General features: G+C 54.4%; 2 protein-coding genes across 2 annotated transcripts; both read right to left on the bottom strand.

Annotated features, from left to right (window-relative positions):
- Nucleotides 1–979: 979 nt before the first annotated feature.
- SMAC4_06529 (uncharacterized protein) lies at nt 980–5036 on the bottom strand (the record flags this gene model as incomplete). The annotated part of the gene is made up of 4 exons (XM_003345927.2): nt 4409–5036; nt 3144–4363; nt 2208–3093; nt 980–2156 (listed from the first exon to the last, which is right to left on the bottom strand). The coding sequence occupies exons 1-4, from the start codon at nt 4978–4980 to the stop codon at nt 980–982; spliced, it is 3855 nt and encodes a 1284-aa protein (XP_003345975.2). The 5' UTR covers nt 4981–5036.
- Nucleotides 5037–8072: 3036 nt separating this feature from the next.
- SMAC4_03903 (uncharacterized protein) lies at nt 8073–14991 on the bottom strand. The gene is made up of 5 exons (XM_066090019.1): nt 13879–14991; nt 9868–13817; nt 9188–9802; nt 8885–9067; nt 8073–8800 (listed from the first exon to the last, which is right to left on the bottom strand). Exons 2-5 carry the CDS (start codon nt 13811–13813, stop codon nt 8217–8219), a joined length of 5328 nt encoding a protein of 1775 aa, XP_065946122.1. The 5' UTR covers nt 13814–13817; nt 13879–14991; the 3' UTR covers nt 8073–8216.
- Nucleotides 14992–16362: the final 1371 nt, after the last annotated feature.

The following is a 16362-nucleotide window of genomic DNA, read 5'->3' as shown; positions in this document are numbered from 1 at the left end:
GCATAAGACTTGCACATTATACCACATCACAGTAGTCACAGGTCACAGGTCACCGCAAGAAAGCCGTGCTTGTCTCTTCATGTATGTTCTTTTTGTCTCCATCGAAATTCTCATTCAACCATTCTATCATTACATACCCCGGGTATATACTAATAAATAAATAATCTGCTGCTCACTCACCCATATCACGTCTCCCGTATATGTTATATGTATATGCATGTACATCCCCTCCTTCTTCCCCGCCTATTCCGAACTTAGAACCTTGAACTTAAAACTCACGCACAGGTTTGCCCGGCCCGGCTAGTACTGTGCTGCGTGTGTTTTTGCTCAAACTTTTTGTTATCCGCCAGATGACAAGGTAGAAGGCTAGGAAAGAAGGCCGGCCGCTTTGGATATGCTGCAGCAGCAAAGAAATGGTAGGTAGATAGGTAGGGTATTATAACCAGAGTAGTGATAAATAGAACAAACAAACCTCCTCCTCCTCCTCCTCAAGGAAGCTTGCTTGGTTGTGTGAAGACAGCAGCAAGAGAAAGGAAAACAAAACCAAAAAAATGAACGCCAAAAATTTGCCGAACCAATGTATATCGTTCGAGAAAACCCCCCCCCCCCCCCCCCCCCCCCCCCCCCCCCCCCCCCCCAAAAAAAAAACCAAAAAAAACCAAAAAAAACCGAAACGCCTCGCCATGCTGATTGATACTTTCGCTCACTTGTTGCTTGTTGTACCCCGTGTATCCGATTACTCGCTCGCTCGCGCGCTTTCCCCGTGTTTTTATAATGGAAGCGAACCAATTCCCCAAATCCTCCAAACAAATCATTAACACAACGTAAGAACCTCGAATCCGAAGGGAATTATTCAGGCTCGAACCAACGACTCCCTAGAAAGAGACATCATGTGCAATCAACTTTGCTTGACTCGATGTAAACTTCCGCCGATGATTCTGATACGGATACCGCTGCCGATACCGATACCGACGCCGATTTACCTCCCGCCCCTGAGATAATCCCCCCTAGTAGTAGACGTCGTCCCATTACTCCTCGGCTGACTCTTCGGCGACGGTTCATCAGAGTAAGCGTCCACCGGTTTGGGTCTCGTCGGCGCCCAATTCGTCATGTTGGCCCCAGTAGTCCCAGTCCCAGTCGTCGTCGTCGTCGCCGTAGTAGTCGACCCATTCGTCGCCGCCGTTCCACCACCAACGGTAGTACTACTCGCCGTTTTCGGGGTAGTCGTCCCGTTGACCAGCAGCGCTCCATCGCCCTTGCCATCCTTCTGACCCTTCCACTCTCTCCCCTCTTTCTTATCCTTTTTTTCTTCCTTTTTGTCATCCTTCTTCTTTTCCGTACTAGAATCACCCTTCAAACTCCCATCCGTAACACTCGGCACGGTCTCCGTCTCCCCTTGCTCCTCATAAATGGTCGCAAACTTCTTGAGCACCTGCTTCAGCGCCGGCCTTCGAATCGGTTTACTCAAAAACTCGTCCATGCCGCTCTCCATGCACTCCCTCACATTCGACTCCTCGCTGAACGCCGTCAACGCGACAATAGGCGCACTATATCCCATTTTCCTGATCAGCCTCGTCGACTGCAACCCGTCCAGGTTCGGCATCTGGATGTCCATGAAAATCACGTCGAACTGCAGGTTGTGCTCCATGTTGGCTTTGACGAGGTCGTAGGCTTCTTGCCCGTCTTTGGCGATGGTCACGTCGTAGACGTCTTCTAACTTCAAAAGGCGGGAGACGACCTCCACGTTGGTGCTGTTGTCGTCGGCTACGAGGACGCGGAGCTTTCCCGGGCCGGAGGAGGTGGAGGAACTGGATTGGAGTTGTTTGGCAGCCATGGCGCGGTCGAGGGCGGCCATTTTGTCGTCGACGTCACCTGAGGCGGTAGTCGTGGTTGGTGGTTGTTTGGGCGTCGTGGCAAAGAAGGGTTGCGAGAGGCCGACGAGACGGGGTTGGGTGTCGAGAACGGAGGCGGCGGCTGGTGGGGCGGCTGAGTGTTGGTTGTGCCCGTGGGAATGGCTGTGGGAGTGGCCGTGGCCGTGACCGTGGTGCATGTCAACGGTGGATTGTTTGGGGAGAGGGTTGCGAATGGTTTCGCCGTCGAGGGAGCCGACGGACGGTGGGCGGGAGGCTAAGGAGCTGGAGGCGGTTGATGAGGCGCTGGGTTCGTTAGCATGCTACGTGTCACGTCTAGAGGTAAAGGAGACTTACCGATCCCGAACATATTTCAACGGTATCCTCATCGTAAACGTCGTTCCAACGCCAATAGTACTCTTAAGCCCAATCGTCCCTCCCATAATGGTGGCCAACTGAGAGCAGATACTTAGGCCCAGACCAGTACCGCCAAACTTCTTGCTCAGACCGAGATCACCCTGAACGAAGGGCTCGAAGATCTTCTGTTGCATATGCTCCGCAATACCCGGGCCAGTATCCTCAACCTCAAACTCGAACATGAATGACTTGGCATTCGGCGGTGGTGGTGTCGGTGACCTTTCCCTGATCTGGACATGGGGCGTCGACTTGGGGTCCATGGGGTTGATTGAAAGAGCCGTGCCACTGCCCTGGTTCTGATTAGGCGAGTGTGGCGCCCCCGTTGAAGATTGCGAGTTCCTGGATCCCGAACCTACCCTATGGCGAGACCGACCTGGACGGTGCGAGTTCTTGGAGAACGACGATGTCCTACTCTCGTCTTGCGGTTGCTCAATCTCACCGACGCAGCGTATTCTCAACTCAACCCTGCCTCCCGCCGGCGTGAACTTGAGGCTGTTGCTGACCAGGTTGATGATGACTTGGAGAATACGATGCTGGTCACCCCAGAGACACATGTCCTTGAGACGGCCGACACCAGGGGGTCCAAGTGCGGGAAGTCTCTTCTCAATGCTGGTGCGTCGCTCGGGGCTGCTCTCGAGAATGTCGGTGCCGACAAAGCTGACGGTGAAGGTGATCTTGTTTTCGCGGACCTGCTTGTCAAAGATAGCCAGCATTTGGGATCTTATCTCACCAAGTCTGAACTCTCTTTGTTCCAGGCTGACTTGCTGGCCGATTTGGTTCTTGGAGAAACTGAGAAGATCCTCGAGCAAGTGCAGCAGAAGATCGCCTGTTATGGTTAGTCTAAGAAGGCCAAGCAAGTAGGGGGTAGATACTAACCTGACTTGTAAATGGTCTTGAGCGACTGCTTGATGCGAAGAACATCGTCTTCTTCCATCAAGACAGCGCACATGCCCATGATGCCGTTTAGAGGGGTCTTGAGCTCGTGGGAGATGTTGGCAATAAACAGCGTCTTGCTCTCGTTAGCAGCTTCAGCGGCCTTCTTGCTGAGTTCGAGTTCTCTTGTTCGTTCGGCCACCTTCTCGTCCAACGAAGTGTACTGCTTCAACAACTCATCCGTCATCTCGTTGAAAGTTTGCGTGAGCTCGGTCAGCTCGTCCGTGATGTAATGCTTATGATCCTCGACCTTGGCGGGAATCTTGAAAGCATGGCGATGCGGATCCTGTGCAGCGGCAGCTCTCATTCTCGCCCTCTTCGACTTGCGCATCCTCCGTTTCAACGTCTTGAGCCAACTCTTCTCGGACCTTCCCGATGTGGTGCCGCCCGAGCTAGGGTTCTCCTCATCAAAGTCGGAATCAAACAAGTCTTCGTAGCCCGGTGGTGCAATCGATTTCTCGGTGGCCTCCTTCAACCGGCGAATCGGCATGACGCTCAGGTGAGCACAGGGGATGGTGAGCAGTAGGACAAGCCCCGCGGTACCAAACACGCAACCCAGGAGTATGTTCCTCAACGTACGGATCGGTTCCGTCGCCTCTCGCTTGTCCTGTTCCACAACCACTGCCCAGGAAATCAGGGAGGTCTGTGGCCGAGCAGCACCAATCGCCACCTTCTTGCCCTGCTCGTTCCTGGTCGAGATCTTGCTCATGGCGTAGTTGGTCTCGGTGCTTCTATCGACAAAAAGATCCAGCACCGCCTCGTACGTGGTCAGATCAAAGGGAGCATCATAAGCACCCGACTCGAAGCTGTGTTCGCTGTGGCGGTCTTCTTGGCCCGGGTTGGGAGCGGGTGGGAACAGGAAGTGGACCTGGTTCGTCCTCGCGAACTCATCACGGGGTGGGACGTAGGACTGGTTGCTCGCAGGCATGTTGGCGTTGAAGTGGTTCCAGGGATTGACGGGGCCGATGAAGAGGGCAATGCCAGTCTCGCCCAGACCTTCACTAGACTGCTGGACTTGAACGAGCTGCCTCGCGCTGGCGACCACAGTCATGTAACCAAGAATGAATTTGCTAGATTGATTCTCTCGAACAGGGACCGTGATGGAGACAAGGGCGTACGACTCGTTGACTACAAGCGGTCCCAGGAGAATTCCGTTCCCTTCGCTGCCGTTGCCCAACGAGACGCCAGGAAATATGGTGGCAGAGAACTGGCTGGTGTTGTCTCTGTAAGGGCTCGGCTTCTTCTTGTTCTCGTATGTGATATTCGGATAGAGCATAGGGGGGAAGCCATATTCGGAATCGCCAAGTTTGATGGCCTCACCGGTTGGGGATTTGTAAGGTAGATAGACTGGGTGGGATACGGCAGCTTGGCCGGTAATGTTGAGAAGGCCACTTGCGTCGCCCGTCGTGTTGCGACTGTATAATCTTGCTTGCAATAGACCCGACACATTGCTGGTGGAAAGCGCGCTGGCCAGATCCTCGCGAGCCTGATTCCAGACGTCTGCCGTCTGGTTTTTGAAAAAGTCATTGGTGTAGAAGTTCTCAAAGGCCTTCTGGAGCAGCAGTCGTGTAGAGATGGTGATGCATGCTGTCTGGATTAGATCGATCTCGGAAGAGATGCGAGAGGCCTTGAGAGAGGCGGACAAGGCCAGGCCATCCGTCTTGACGCCAATGACAAAGTTGTTAACAAAGATCCATACGGGGATTGAGACGATGGCGAGGGAGAGGAGGACGGCAAAGACGACGAGAGCCGCGAGCTGCTCTCTAATTGCGATCCTCATTTTCGAAGTCGCGTGCGGGGGGGAGACGAGGATGAGGGACTACCGAGGGGGGATCGGACGGGGCCGAGGCGATGCATGCATTATTCTCGATCCAGTCTGGGGGGAAAGGGTCTGGATGCGCTGCGTGCTGGTTGTGTTGTGATATGTGTGGAAGTCCTTGGACAGATAGTTGTTGTTGTTGTTGTTGTTGTTGTTGTTGTTGTTGTTGTTGTTGTTGTTGTTGTTGTTGTTGTTGTTGTTGTTGTTGTTGTTGTTGTTGTTGTTGTTGTTGTTGTTGTGGTTGTGGTTGTGGTTGTGGTTGTGGTTGTGGTTGGATCCAAGTTTCTAGAATGACTGAGTAGACAAGGGCAGGCTGGCTTTGTTTGATGCGAGGTACTCTAACTGGAGAAGGAAATGACCAGCTGGCTGATCGATCCGGGTCTCAGATTTGGGTCGGGGACGACAGACGAGACAAGCAGCTGTTGTATTCAGGATCTAGATGGGCGCCGAGAATCCGTCGTGATACCAAGATGGATAGTCGTCGAGTCTATGTTGAAGAAGGTTTGTTGAATGGGTAGTGGTAGTAGGTGAGAGAGAGGTAGCCGGGCCTAGACTCCCAAGGGATGCTGCACCGCCGTTGTTGATCGTGTGGCAAGTGGAGGAAGGCTGGTGCTTCTGGAGCTGGGCTGGGGGGTCGGCCAGTCGCCTGTAGTATTGTGGTTTGGGTGAAGTGAAGTCGGGCGGTGTGTGGCTCACCTCGTCCAATCCAACAACAAATGACCAAACTGGGGACGGGAGAGAGAGGGTGGAAAAGGGAAATGGAGGAAAATAGGATGGGTGGAAGGAATGGAGACGGACAACGGGATTCGGGAGAGTCGGCGTGGTGGTCGGGTGTACGTGTATGAGATTGTGAGATGAGACGGAAGGAATGGATGGATGGATGGATGGATGGATGGATGATGGAGGGTTGCCTTCTCAACTGTACGGTACGGTGGAAATGTCCCGGAGAAAGGCTTTGGGGCCAGCGAATGGTAAGCAGCTCAACCACCGGCACTGTCTCAAAACCAATGACCCGGCTCGGACCCAAAAGACGGAAATGGGGGGATGCTGGCAAATTGAGTGGCTGTAACAGCAAATCTGATCGAGATTTCCAAGCCGGGAGACTGTGTCTGACTTTTTTTTTTTTTTTTTTTTTTTTTTTTTAACAGTGTCGCCGTAGAGGTAACCTCGACATTCAATGTGGTGACAGTGGCTGTTTTGGGACAGGTACTCTCTACAACTACTTGGAGTTCTGACCGGTCAGTACAGTGTGTTCTCTCCGTTCACTTGTCTTATAACTTGTGTCTATGAACTGTAAGGTACCTGCTGTGTATTATACCTCTCTTGTGTTATAAGTCGAAAGTTACCGAGTGTACGGTTGGCTTTTGTGTTGCTTGGTAAGATGAAGTGACAGTCAAGTGCGTGCCGGTGGGTGGCAGAGTAGATAACTTTCAAAAGCAGAGAAACAGACCAGCAGAGAAGAGAAGGAACACGGAAACACTGAACAAAACGAAACCACTGCACTCGACACCGACCGAGAAAAAAAGAAAGTCGAGATGACTGCGGTGCTCGTCCGGTCGATGGCCTTGGCAGATGCACTCATGGTACTGTGACAATATTGGCCCCGTTCTCGACTGTTAGGGATTAGCGGGGTCCACATCCATCTGTTAGTACAGTGCTAGTGTCGAATAGCCTGGTGCTACCACTGGGGTACCTGGATGGACCTGAGGCGGACCTGGACCTGGGAGCTTCCCCTGACAGCACCGAGATTTGACACGATGGCACATCAACCAGCCATGGCCGCGGTCTGGATTCATTGTGGTTATTCCCTAATGGGAAAAGATTTGTTGTCCATGCTGTGTGTTTCTTGGTTTCTCGATTCATGACGTTATGGGGCTGAATCCGTGGTACATTTCCATTCGAGATGCCACCTCATTCTGAGAGTGTAGGTACCTTAGGTAGGTAACAGGTGGATGTTCCACTGTTGATGCTGCTTTATAGTGGATGTTAACACTCCACTCCTGTCTTTAAACCGAGACGGGGCCGGCACAAGCAAACAGACAACAACACATTAACAGTCCTTCCCCAGACCCCCAGCTCCCCAGACAAAATGAGCGACACTCATTCTCGCCCAAACGGGAGCGTTAACCGATGCATCCACTCGGTCTAGGCCCTAGCCTTTTCACGGCTAGGTCGCAGTCCTCTGCACTGTATCCCGCCCGGCCCCCACTCACACCTTCCTTTTGTTGTTTCTTGGCTGCTTGGCCGCGACGACTCTTCCTTCCACGGCGTCGTTGTTGTCTGCCGTCGGTCAGTGATTACCTAAGGACACACCGACGGCAGGCAGTCACCTCGGTGCTTCGATGAAATTGTTGGTCTCCGGCCTATGTTGACCCTAACCCTGAACTTCAGGCCGATCCGGATCAATTTCCCCGACCAGCGAGAAGCCAAGCAATTCATGACGATTTCCATCCATGTTTCACCTTTACATGTCGGATTGTCACTGCCCAAGAACGACACCACCACGCATCGTGACTTCCTATGGTTTTGGAAGATGTGACCTAGTTGAGATTGCGATTCCCATTCCTGGGAAAGAACTCACCAGCAATGCGATACCCGACTTCACAGAGGGTTCGAGGACGTTCATCATTCCATCCATTCCCTTCCGTTCCCGTCTCCTCCCAGGACCACAGTTCCGTGGCTCAAACCCGCAATTTCCATATCCTCCTGCTTCCCGTCGTTGGCAACCGCCCTGATCCATTTGGCCATCGGCAGAGCCCGATTCTTCTGGAACACTACGCTCGACAATACCTTGTCATAGCCCACTCGTCACATCTTTCAGTCCGACTGAATACTCCTTTTCATCATGAAGCCAAGTATTCGTTGCCAGTCGGTATTTCTCATCCTCCCATACTTCCTCTCTGTTCGTGTTTTTCAACGGATGGCATCTTTCTCTTGAGTGGTAGGTTCCATCAACTCTCCCCTCTGAACACGTTCAAGCTTCACGTACAGATCAAAAAGAGGTTCACCGAAAGGAGCCAGAATTGAACAAGAATTGTCCATTTTCACACCTAGAACTACCGTGTAGGTTACACTATTCTCATCCTTCCAACAACCAATGTATTGTTTTCGGGGTTTTTCTTTTCTGCCAACTCTCTGTCCTTTTTGTTCAACCTCATTTTTCTCAACATCTTCCGGTTTCTCAGTTGCAAGTGGATTTACCAGCAAAACGCAACCACAACAGCAACAAAACCCCCGGTAACCACCGTCTTCCAGAACTGACCACCATTCACGCTGGCGGCCCTACCAGCCACGACAGGGTTGTGTGGCACGGGAACCGGCACGTTCGGCTGGTTCACCGGCGTCTGCGGGTTGTTGTTCTGGTTGTTGTTGTTGTTGCCGACCACCCCGTTCGGAGCACCATAGCCAGGAACATACTGCTGCCCCTTGCCCTTCCACTCCTCCCAATTCTTATCCTGCGGTCCGTGCCATGATCCCCACGCATCAAAGAAGCCGTCGTTCGAGTTCAGATTCGCCTCGGGGATGCCGTACTTCTCGGCCAAAGCCTTCCAGTCGGGCGCGCTGTTGGTCGGCTTGCCGTTAGCGCCAGGGGCAAAGAAGGGGAGGTTCTGCGGTCCCTGCGGCGCATTTTGGTTGAAGTTCGGGTTGGGGAACGCGAGCGGAGCAGCCACGTTGCCGTTGGGCCCGACCTGAGGGGCAGGGCGGACTTGGATCTGCCCGTCGGCGATCTGGGCTACGGGGTTGCCAGCGGGAGCGGGAGCGGGAGCGGGAGCGGGAGCACCTAAGGGGGATGTGTCAGTGGATGATTCTTGAGGAGGGTTTGAAGCGGGCTGAGGATGTATAGTGAGAGGATGGGCAAGCTCACCAGTGGGGATACCAGCTGGGGCGGGAGCCGGGGCGGGAGCGGGAGCAGGTGCAGGCGCACCTTGAGGAGCCGGAGCCGGAGCCGCAGCCGGAGCCGCAGCCGGAGCCGCAGCTGGAACGACGACAGGAGCTTGAGGAGCAGGAGCGGGGGCCGGAGCTACTACAGGAGCAGGGGCCGGAGCTACTACAGGAGCGTTGTTAGCCTGATCCGCCTTGTTCTCCTCGCCGTCCTCGTCGTCATCCTCGCCGCCATCCTCGCCCTCCTCATTGTGCTCATCAGTCTGCTCGTTGGGATTTGCCTTACCATCTTCGTTGTTGCCATCCTCCTGGCCCTCATCTTCGCCCTCGTCACCATCGTCGTCTCCGCCATCGTCCTCACCACCATCCTCATCTTGGTCATCACCGCCCTCTTGGCCATCTTGACCACCCTGGCCGCCCTGGCCGCCCTGGTTGCCATCGGCCTTCTGCTCCTCCTCATTCTTGGGAGGGTAAAAAGGAGGGTTCTGGTTTTCACCACCTTGACCGCCAACGTTGTTGTTCACTCCGTTGTTGCCGCCGTCGTTACCTCCGTTCTGGTTGCCGCCCTGGCCGCCGGCGTTCTGGTTGTTCTGGCCCTCTTGACCACCGCCCTGGCCGCCGGCGTTCTGGTTGTTCTGGCCCTCTTGACCACCGCCCTGGCCACCCTGGGCACCACCATTCTGGTTGTTGTTTCCGCCTTCGTTTCCACCTTGACCACCCTGGCCCCCGCCGTTCTGGTTGTCCTGGCCTTGTTGACCACCTTGGGCGCCGTTGTTGCCGCCGTTGTTGCCGCCGTTGTTGCCGCCGTTGTTGCCGCCGTTGTTGCTGCCTTCGTTGCCGCCTTCGTTGCCGCCTTCGTTGCCGCCCTGGCCGCCTTGACCAGGAAAACCGGCGACGTTGCCTGCCAACTTGTCAGTCCGTTTTATTCACGTCCCTTTTATTCCCGAAAAGAGGAGTTTCACTCACCATGACCGTTTCCACCAAAACGGCCATCCCTAGAGGCATCAATGCCGCCAAAGACCCGTCGCTGGCCGCCATCACCACCACCCTGGCTGCCTTGACCTCCCTGCTGGCCGTCACCACCGCCACCTTGCTGGAACCCCTGACCGGAAGCAGCATATCCCTCCCCAAAGCCACCAGCGTTTCCGCCAAAGCCACCAAAGCCCTGGTTGTTTCCCTGGTTCTGCCCATCACCACCACCCCCGCCGTCCCTACGCTGGATCTTGTCCGGAGGATAGTGAGCAAAGGGGCCGTAGCGATCACGGAGGGCCTCGACGGCGCTCCTGGTGTCCGAGGGGTCCAGTGAGTGCACGTAGTCTAGCCAGTTGTCGTAGTCTTTGGCGGCGCGATAGTCCTGCTTGTCATCAGCGTTGCCGTGGTTTTGGCGGTGCTTCTGGCCGTGCTCGTGGCCATGCTCGTGGCCGTGCTCGTGGCCGTTTCCGTGGCCGTCGTCCCCGTTGTCGTCCTCACCGTCCTCATTGTCATCATCTTGGCCATCGTCTTCATCCTCGTTGTCAGACTCCTCTTCCTCGTCATCGTTGGAGTCATCATCGTCGTGGTCAGGCTCCTCGTCTTCGTCATTGGACTTCTGAGGCTTCTGGGCCTCGCCATGGTTGTTGTGGGCGGGAGCGACGGAGGTAGCGGGCGGGGCCTTGTGGTCGACGTTGGCAGAAGGCTTGGTACCCTTCTTGTCGTCGGCCTTGTGCTCGTTGCCAGCCTTGTGCTCGTTGCCGGCCTTGTGCTCGTTGCCGGCCTTGTGCTCGTTGTCGGCCTTGTGCTCGTTGTCGGCCTTGTGCTCGTTGCCGGCCTTGTGCTCGTTGTCGGCCTTGTGCTCGTTGTCGGCCTTGTGCTCGTTGTCGGCCTTGCCGTCCTCCTTGTTGCCGTGTCCCTTCTTGCCAGAGTCGGCCTTCTTGCCGTGCTCCTTGTTGCCGTGCTCCCCGGCCTCCTTCTCAGAGCCGGCCTTCTTGTCAAAGCCGGCCTTCTCGCCAGAGTCGGCCTTGTTGCCGTGCTCCTTGTTGCCGTGCTCCTGCTTTCCAGAAGCCTTCTCCTCAGAGTCGGCCTTCTTGCCATGCTCCTTGTTGCCGTGCTCCTGCTTGCCAGAGGCCTTCTTGTCAAAGTCGGCCTTCTCGCCAGAGTCGGCCGTCTTGCCGTGCTCCTTGTTGCCGTGCTCCCCGGCCTTCTCGCCAGAGTCGGCCTTCTTGCCGTGCTCCTTGTTGCCGTGCTCCTTGTTGCCGTGCTCCTGCTTGCCAGAAGCCTTCTCCTCAGAGTCGGCCTTCTTGCCGTGCTCCTTGTTGCCGTGCTCCCCGGCCTTCTCCTCATAGTCGGCCTTCTTGCCGTGCTCCTTGTTGCCGTGCTCCTGCTTGCCAGAAGCCTTCTCCTCAGAGTCGGCCTTCTTGCCGTGCTCCTTGTTGCCGTGCTCCTGCTTGCCAGAGGCCTTCTTGTCAAAGTCGGCCTTCTCGCCAGAGTCGGCCTTGTTGCCGTGCTCCTGCTTGCCAGAAGCCTTCTCCTCAGAGTCGGCCTTCTTGCCGTGCTCCTTGTTGCCGTGCTCCCCGGCCTCCTTCTCAGAGCCGGCCTTCTTGTCAAAGCCGGCCTTCTCGCCAGAGTCGGCCTTGTTGCCGTGCTCCTGCTTGCCAGAGGCCTTCTTGTCAAAGTCGGCCTTCTCGCCAGAGTCGGCCTTGTTGCCGTGCTCCTTGTTGCCGTGCTCCCCGGCCTCCTTCTCAAAGCCGGCCTTCTCGCCAGAGTCGGCCTTGTTGCCGTGCTCCTGCTTGCCAGAAGCCTTCTCCTCAGAGTCGGCCTTCTTGCCGTGCTCCTTGTTGCCGTGCTCCCCGGCCTCCTTCTCAGAGCCGGCCTTCTTGTCAAAGCCGGCCTTCTCGCCAGAGTCGGCCTTGTTGCCGTGCTCCTGCTTGCCAGAAGCCTTCTTGTCAGAGTCGGCCTTGTTGCCATGCTCCTTGTTGCCGTGCTCCTGCTTGCCAGAAGCCTTCTTGTCAGAGTCAGCCTTCTCGCCAGAGTAGGCCTTCTTGTCGTCCTCCTTCTGGCCGAACTCCTCGCCGTAGGCCTCCTTGTCGGACTCCTTCTTGTCGCAAGACTTCTCCTGCTCCTTGGAGGACTTGTGGTCGTCAGAAGAGAACTTCTCACCCTCATCCTTCTTGCCAGAGTCGGCCTTCTTGCCGTGCTCCTTGTTGCCGTGCTCCTTGTTGCCGTGCTCCTGCTTGCCAGAAGCCTTCTTGTCAAAGTCGGCCTTCTCGCCAGAGTCGGCCTTCTTGCCGTCCTCCTTGTTGTCAGAGTTCTTGCCGTAAGCCTTCTTGCCGTCCTCCTTGTTGTCAGAGTTCTTGCCGTAAGCCTTCTTGCCGTCCTCCTTGTTGTCAGAGTCCTTGCCGTAAGCCTTCTTGTCGCCAGACTTCTCGTCCTCCTTGGAGGACTTGTGGCCGCCAAAAGAGGGCTTCTCACCCTCCTTCTTGGGCCACTGCTCGTGGCCGAACTTGGGGGCCTGGTCGTTAGGCTTCTTCTCGTCCCTGGGTTCCTTCTTATCCTCGGACTTCTTGTCGCCCTTGGACTCCTCCTTGGCGGCCTTCTCGTCCTTGGACTTGCCGTCCTCCTTCTTGTCCTCGGGCTTCTTGCCGTGGAAATACTGAAGCTCGGCTCTCAAACGCTCAAGCCTAGCTTCTTCCTGCTCTAACATCCACTCCCACACATCCTTCTTCTTGGAGTCCTTCTTGTCAGAGCCCTTCTTGTCAGAGTCCTTCTTGTCAGAGCCCTTCTTGTCAGAGTCCTTCTTGTCAGAGTCCTTCTTGTCAGAGTCCTTCTTGTCGGAGTCCTTCTTGTCAGAGTCCTTCTTGTCAGAGTCCTTCTTGTCAGAGTCCTTCTTGTCGGAGTCCTTCTTGTCAGAGTCCTTCTTGTCAGAGTCCTTCTTGTCAGAGTCCTTCTTGTCGGAGTCCTTCTTGTCGGAGTCCTTCTTGTCAGAGTCCTTCTTGTCAGAGTCCTTCTTGTCGGAGTCCTTCTTGTCAGAGTCCTTCTTGCCATCATCTACAGCAATCCCCAAGTATGCCAGGGCTTCCTTCCCGGCCGAAACCACGACCTCCTTGGATCCAAATTTCTCCAAGAGCTTGTCAAGGAACTTTCTCGGCGCACCACCACCGAAGACATCGCCGAGGTAGTCCAAGAATTCGTCATCGCTGCTCTTGTGAGGATGATAGTTGATGTGGACGGTGAACTTGGCATCCTCAGCCTCCTCCTTGTTGGTCGCGGTAGGCTTGACCTCGTTGGAGTTGGACTCCTTCTTGTCGGTGGCAGAAGCAGAAGAGCCGCCGGTGGCATTGACAGGAGTGGCGACGGGGGTAGACGACGCAGTCTTGTCAGACTTGGCAGTGGAAGGCTCAATGAGTCCAGGCTGCTGATGGCCACCAAAGTGCTTAGGAGGAGCAGAGTGAGCAGAGTGAGCAGCAGGAGCAGCTGAAGCTGAAGAAGCCTTAGCACCCTTCTCCCCCTTGCCCTCCTCCTTGCCGTGATCCTTGCCGTGATCCTTGCCGTGATCCTTGCCGTAGTCCTTGCCGTAGTCCTTGCCGTAGTCCTCCTTGGAAGAGGAAGAGGAAGAGGACGGCTTCTCCCGATGGAAACGGTTGCTAGGCTTGCCAGGAGAGTTCTTCACAACGGCATTGGCATCGGTATCATTGCCGCCGTCATCGTTGTTGTTGTTGAATTGTTGGGGAATAGGGAAGACCTCATCGGGAGAGAGGATGACAAGCGGGTCGAGAGCCGCGGTGGGGAGAGAGCTGCTACCAGCAATACGGGTGACGAGGTTGTTGTTGCTGCTGTTGCTGTCGTCGTGGTTGCGGTTGTTGTTGGTCGGGGCAGCTTGGGAGAGCTGGGAGACAGCCGTGACTGCTCCGATAATGAAGGTGGTTGAGTACTTCATGGCTCTGTGGTGGTGGATTAGGTATTAGCAAGAGCTCGAGAAGGGGAAGACAAAGGAGAACGTACTTTGACCTAGTGTGCGTGCAAGCTAGGTAGTAGCTGCACTGTTTAACTTGGCACACACAAGACAAGGGATCCTTTGCTCTTTTTTCCTACAAGAGTGAGCGAGAGAGAGTGAGCGAGAGAGAGTGAGCGAGAGAGAGTGAGAGAGTGTGAGAGAGTGAGTGTGAGAGAGTGAGTGAGTGTGAGAAGGGTAAGAAGGGTAAGGAAAGAGATTTCTATCTGAGGAGGGGAAGGAGGAATGGGAAGGGTCTTATATCTATCGCTAGAGGTATCTCTACGTGCACGGCCTTTTGGGACTTGGGAGAGGGAAGTTGGGAGTTGGTTCAAGAACAAATCACCTGTTTCTTCTTGACTGATGCCTCATGCTTTATGTCGGACGGGCATGTGGCTGGGGAAACCGGTAAGTTGGATCATTGATCGGGCGATGGTGAGGTGAGTGGCATAGGTAAGTTTGGGCAAGTCTCTCTCTCTTCACCTCGCGTCGCCTGCCTCGCTTGCGTTCTGTGAACCATCTATCACCTTGAGGCTTACGAGTTCCTGCGGTAGGATCCAGGCTGTTTGGGTGGCTTGGCTGCGTGAGTATGCGTGGTTCTATGAACTGTAAGCTGGAATCGAGCATCGAACAGTCGAGAAGGGGGCGAGTGTCCTCTCGCGACCTGGGCTTGTTGCATAGGTATGTTATATGCTTATGCGTTGACGAGAAAGCGAACAGGTTTCCCTGCGCCAGGAATCAAGCGTAGGTAAAGACTTGCATGTTGACGAGGGCTGAGTGTCCTCGTGGAAGACAGCGATGACTCCTCCTCCACCTCCTCGAAGCTTACTGACCTGGAGTGTTTCCGGCTGGCTTGAAGTCTTGCTTCTGTCAACAGCTGTCAGCACAGGTTTTAGTTACGACGAGGAGACCGAGGAAGGTCAGCGTCTTCCGTAACTGCGGACTGAGTGTCCTTGCAGCGTCCCAAGTGGCTGGCTTCTCTGAGCAACAAACAGTACATACCTACATGATGATGTTTCGAGCAATGAATCCACTGGCACGGGATGGAAGCATCCACAAAGCCTTGTGACCGCCGTCGTTTTCCCGATGAAGAACTCCTGCTGAGGTAGAGGGCAGGTGAGGTGAGAGGTGAGGTGTCGTCGAGCTGTGAGTAACATCCCGCAAAAAGAAAAAAAAAAGAAGGGGGGGGGGCAACGAACAAAAAGGACGTGGCCTCACACATCTTGCAGCTATCGACTTAGGAAGGCCAAGCTCCTGCCAAATCATGCATATACATGAAGGAAATCATCTTCAGGGGAAATAATTGTTCCAAGAGTAGACATCAAGGTGTTTATTACAATGCCTCGGGCCTGGGTAGTCGATGCACCAGAGCTGTCAACAGGACCTGCATCGAAGCCTGCTTTGGTATATTTACATGTACAAGCATGTTACTGCATGTACATCACAGCAACCCAGGTGACTGGAACGTCAGGAGGTTCTTCCCCAAGAGAAGACGTCGTCAGCTCAAGTCCAGACAGATATCACGAGCTCAAGTTCCGAACACTACCTACTAAAGAGACTCCTCCATCGCCACATCACGTCTTACCCCCGCCGTAAGGCTTAAACTGTTCATGTGTTCATGTATCCAAGTGTCCAAGTGAGTGTGCATACTACTTTGCATCAAGCACAAGACACGAGGCACGAGACACTACTGTCTAAGCGTCAGAGAGCATGCGCCTCATGTTGGCCTTGTCCTCGGTCTCGTATCTTCTAGGTATCGGTACGTTGACGGACTTCCCACACCAGTTACAGTATAATACAGGGAAGACCTCGAAACGGCCATGCTTGCTGCGGGTGGTCATTTTCATCGTCACTCACGGTTGGGAGCGGTTTAAGAGGTGCGAGTACAAGATCCCATTTTGCCCCATCGATCAACCCCAACCCACAGCCACTTACTTACTCACAAGCCAGGAGTCGCTAGGAGTCGCCAGTCGAAGTGTCGGATGTGAGCAAGCAAGCGAGATATTTGCTCGGTTTTAACAAGGCGAACTTTTCCGAGAAAAGACAAAAACTTGGCTTTGCCAAATCAGGTCAACCTGAGTTTGGAAGTTACCCGTTGCCCGGTGGCAGCAGAGTCGGGGAAACTAGTAACAGGATGACTTGACTAAACTCACCAACGGGTACGGTAATAACTTTTAAACAGATAAATCCTTACTGTTGGACAAGTCTAGATAGGTAGTAAATAAAAACATAACGGTTCAGATCCACCGATCTAGAGACAACATTGTTAACTCTGACCGGGTTCTCTGTTATAACTGAAGGAAGCAGACAAAGACGTCGTAAGCGAACAACCGAAGAGACAGCAATAACACTGACGAAGTAGGTGAAGAATAATCATCATATCATAAATTAAAATGCCAAGATCTTCTGCTCATGAGAACAACCCTGATCGTCTTCTCTTTCCTTCCACGCAGGCGCTTTGATTTGGGCTTGTGTATTTATTGATGCCGGCTTGA

The sequence above is a fragment of the Sordaria macrospora genome, chromosome 2 (assembly GCF_033870435.1).
Source record: "Sordaria macrospora chromosome 2, complete sequence".
Taxonomy (NCBI): domain Eukaryota; kingdom Fungi; phylum Ascomycota; class Sordariomycetes; order Sordariales; family Sordariaceae; genus Sordaria; species Sordaria macrospora.
The sequence above is the reverse complement of the archived record's forward strand: the minus strand, read 5'-3'. Positions and strand labels throughout refer to the sequence as shown.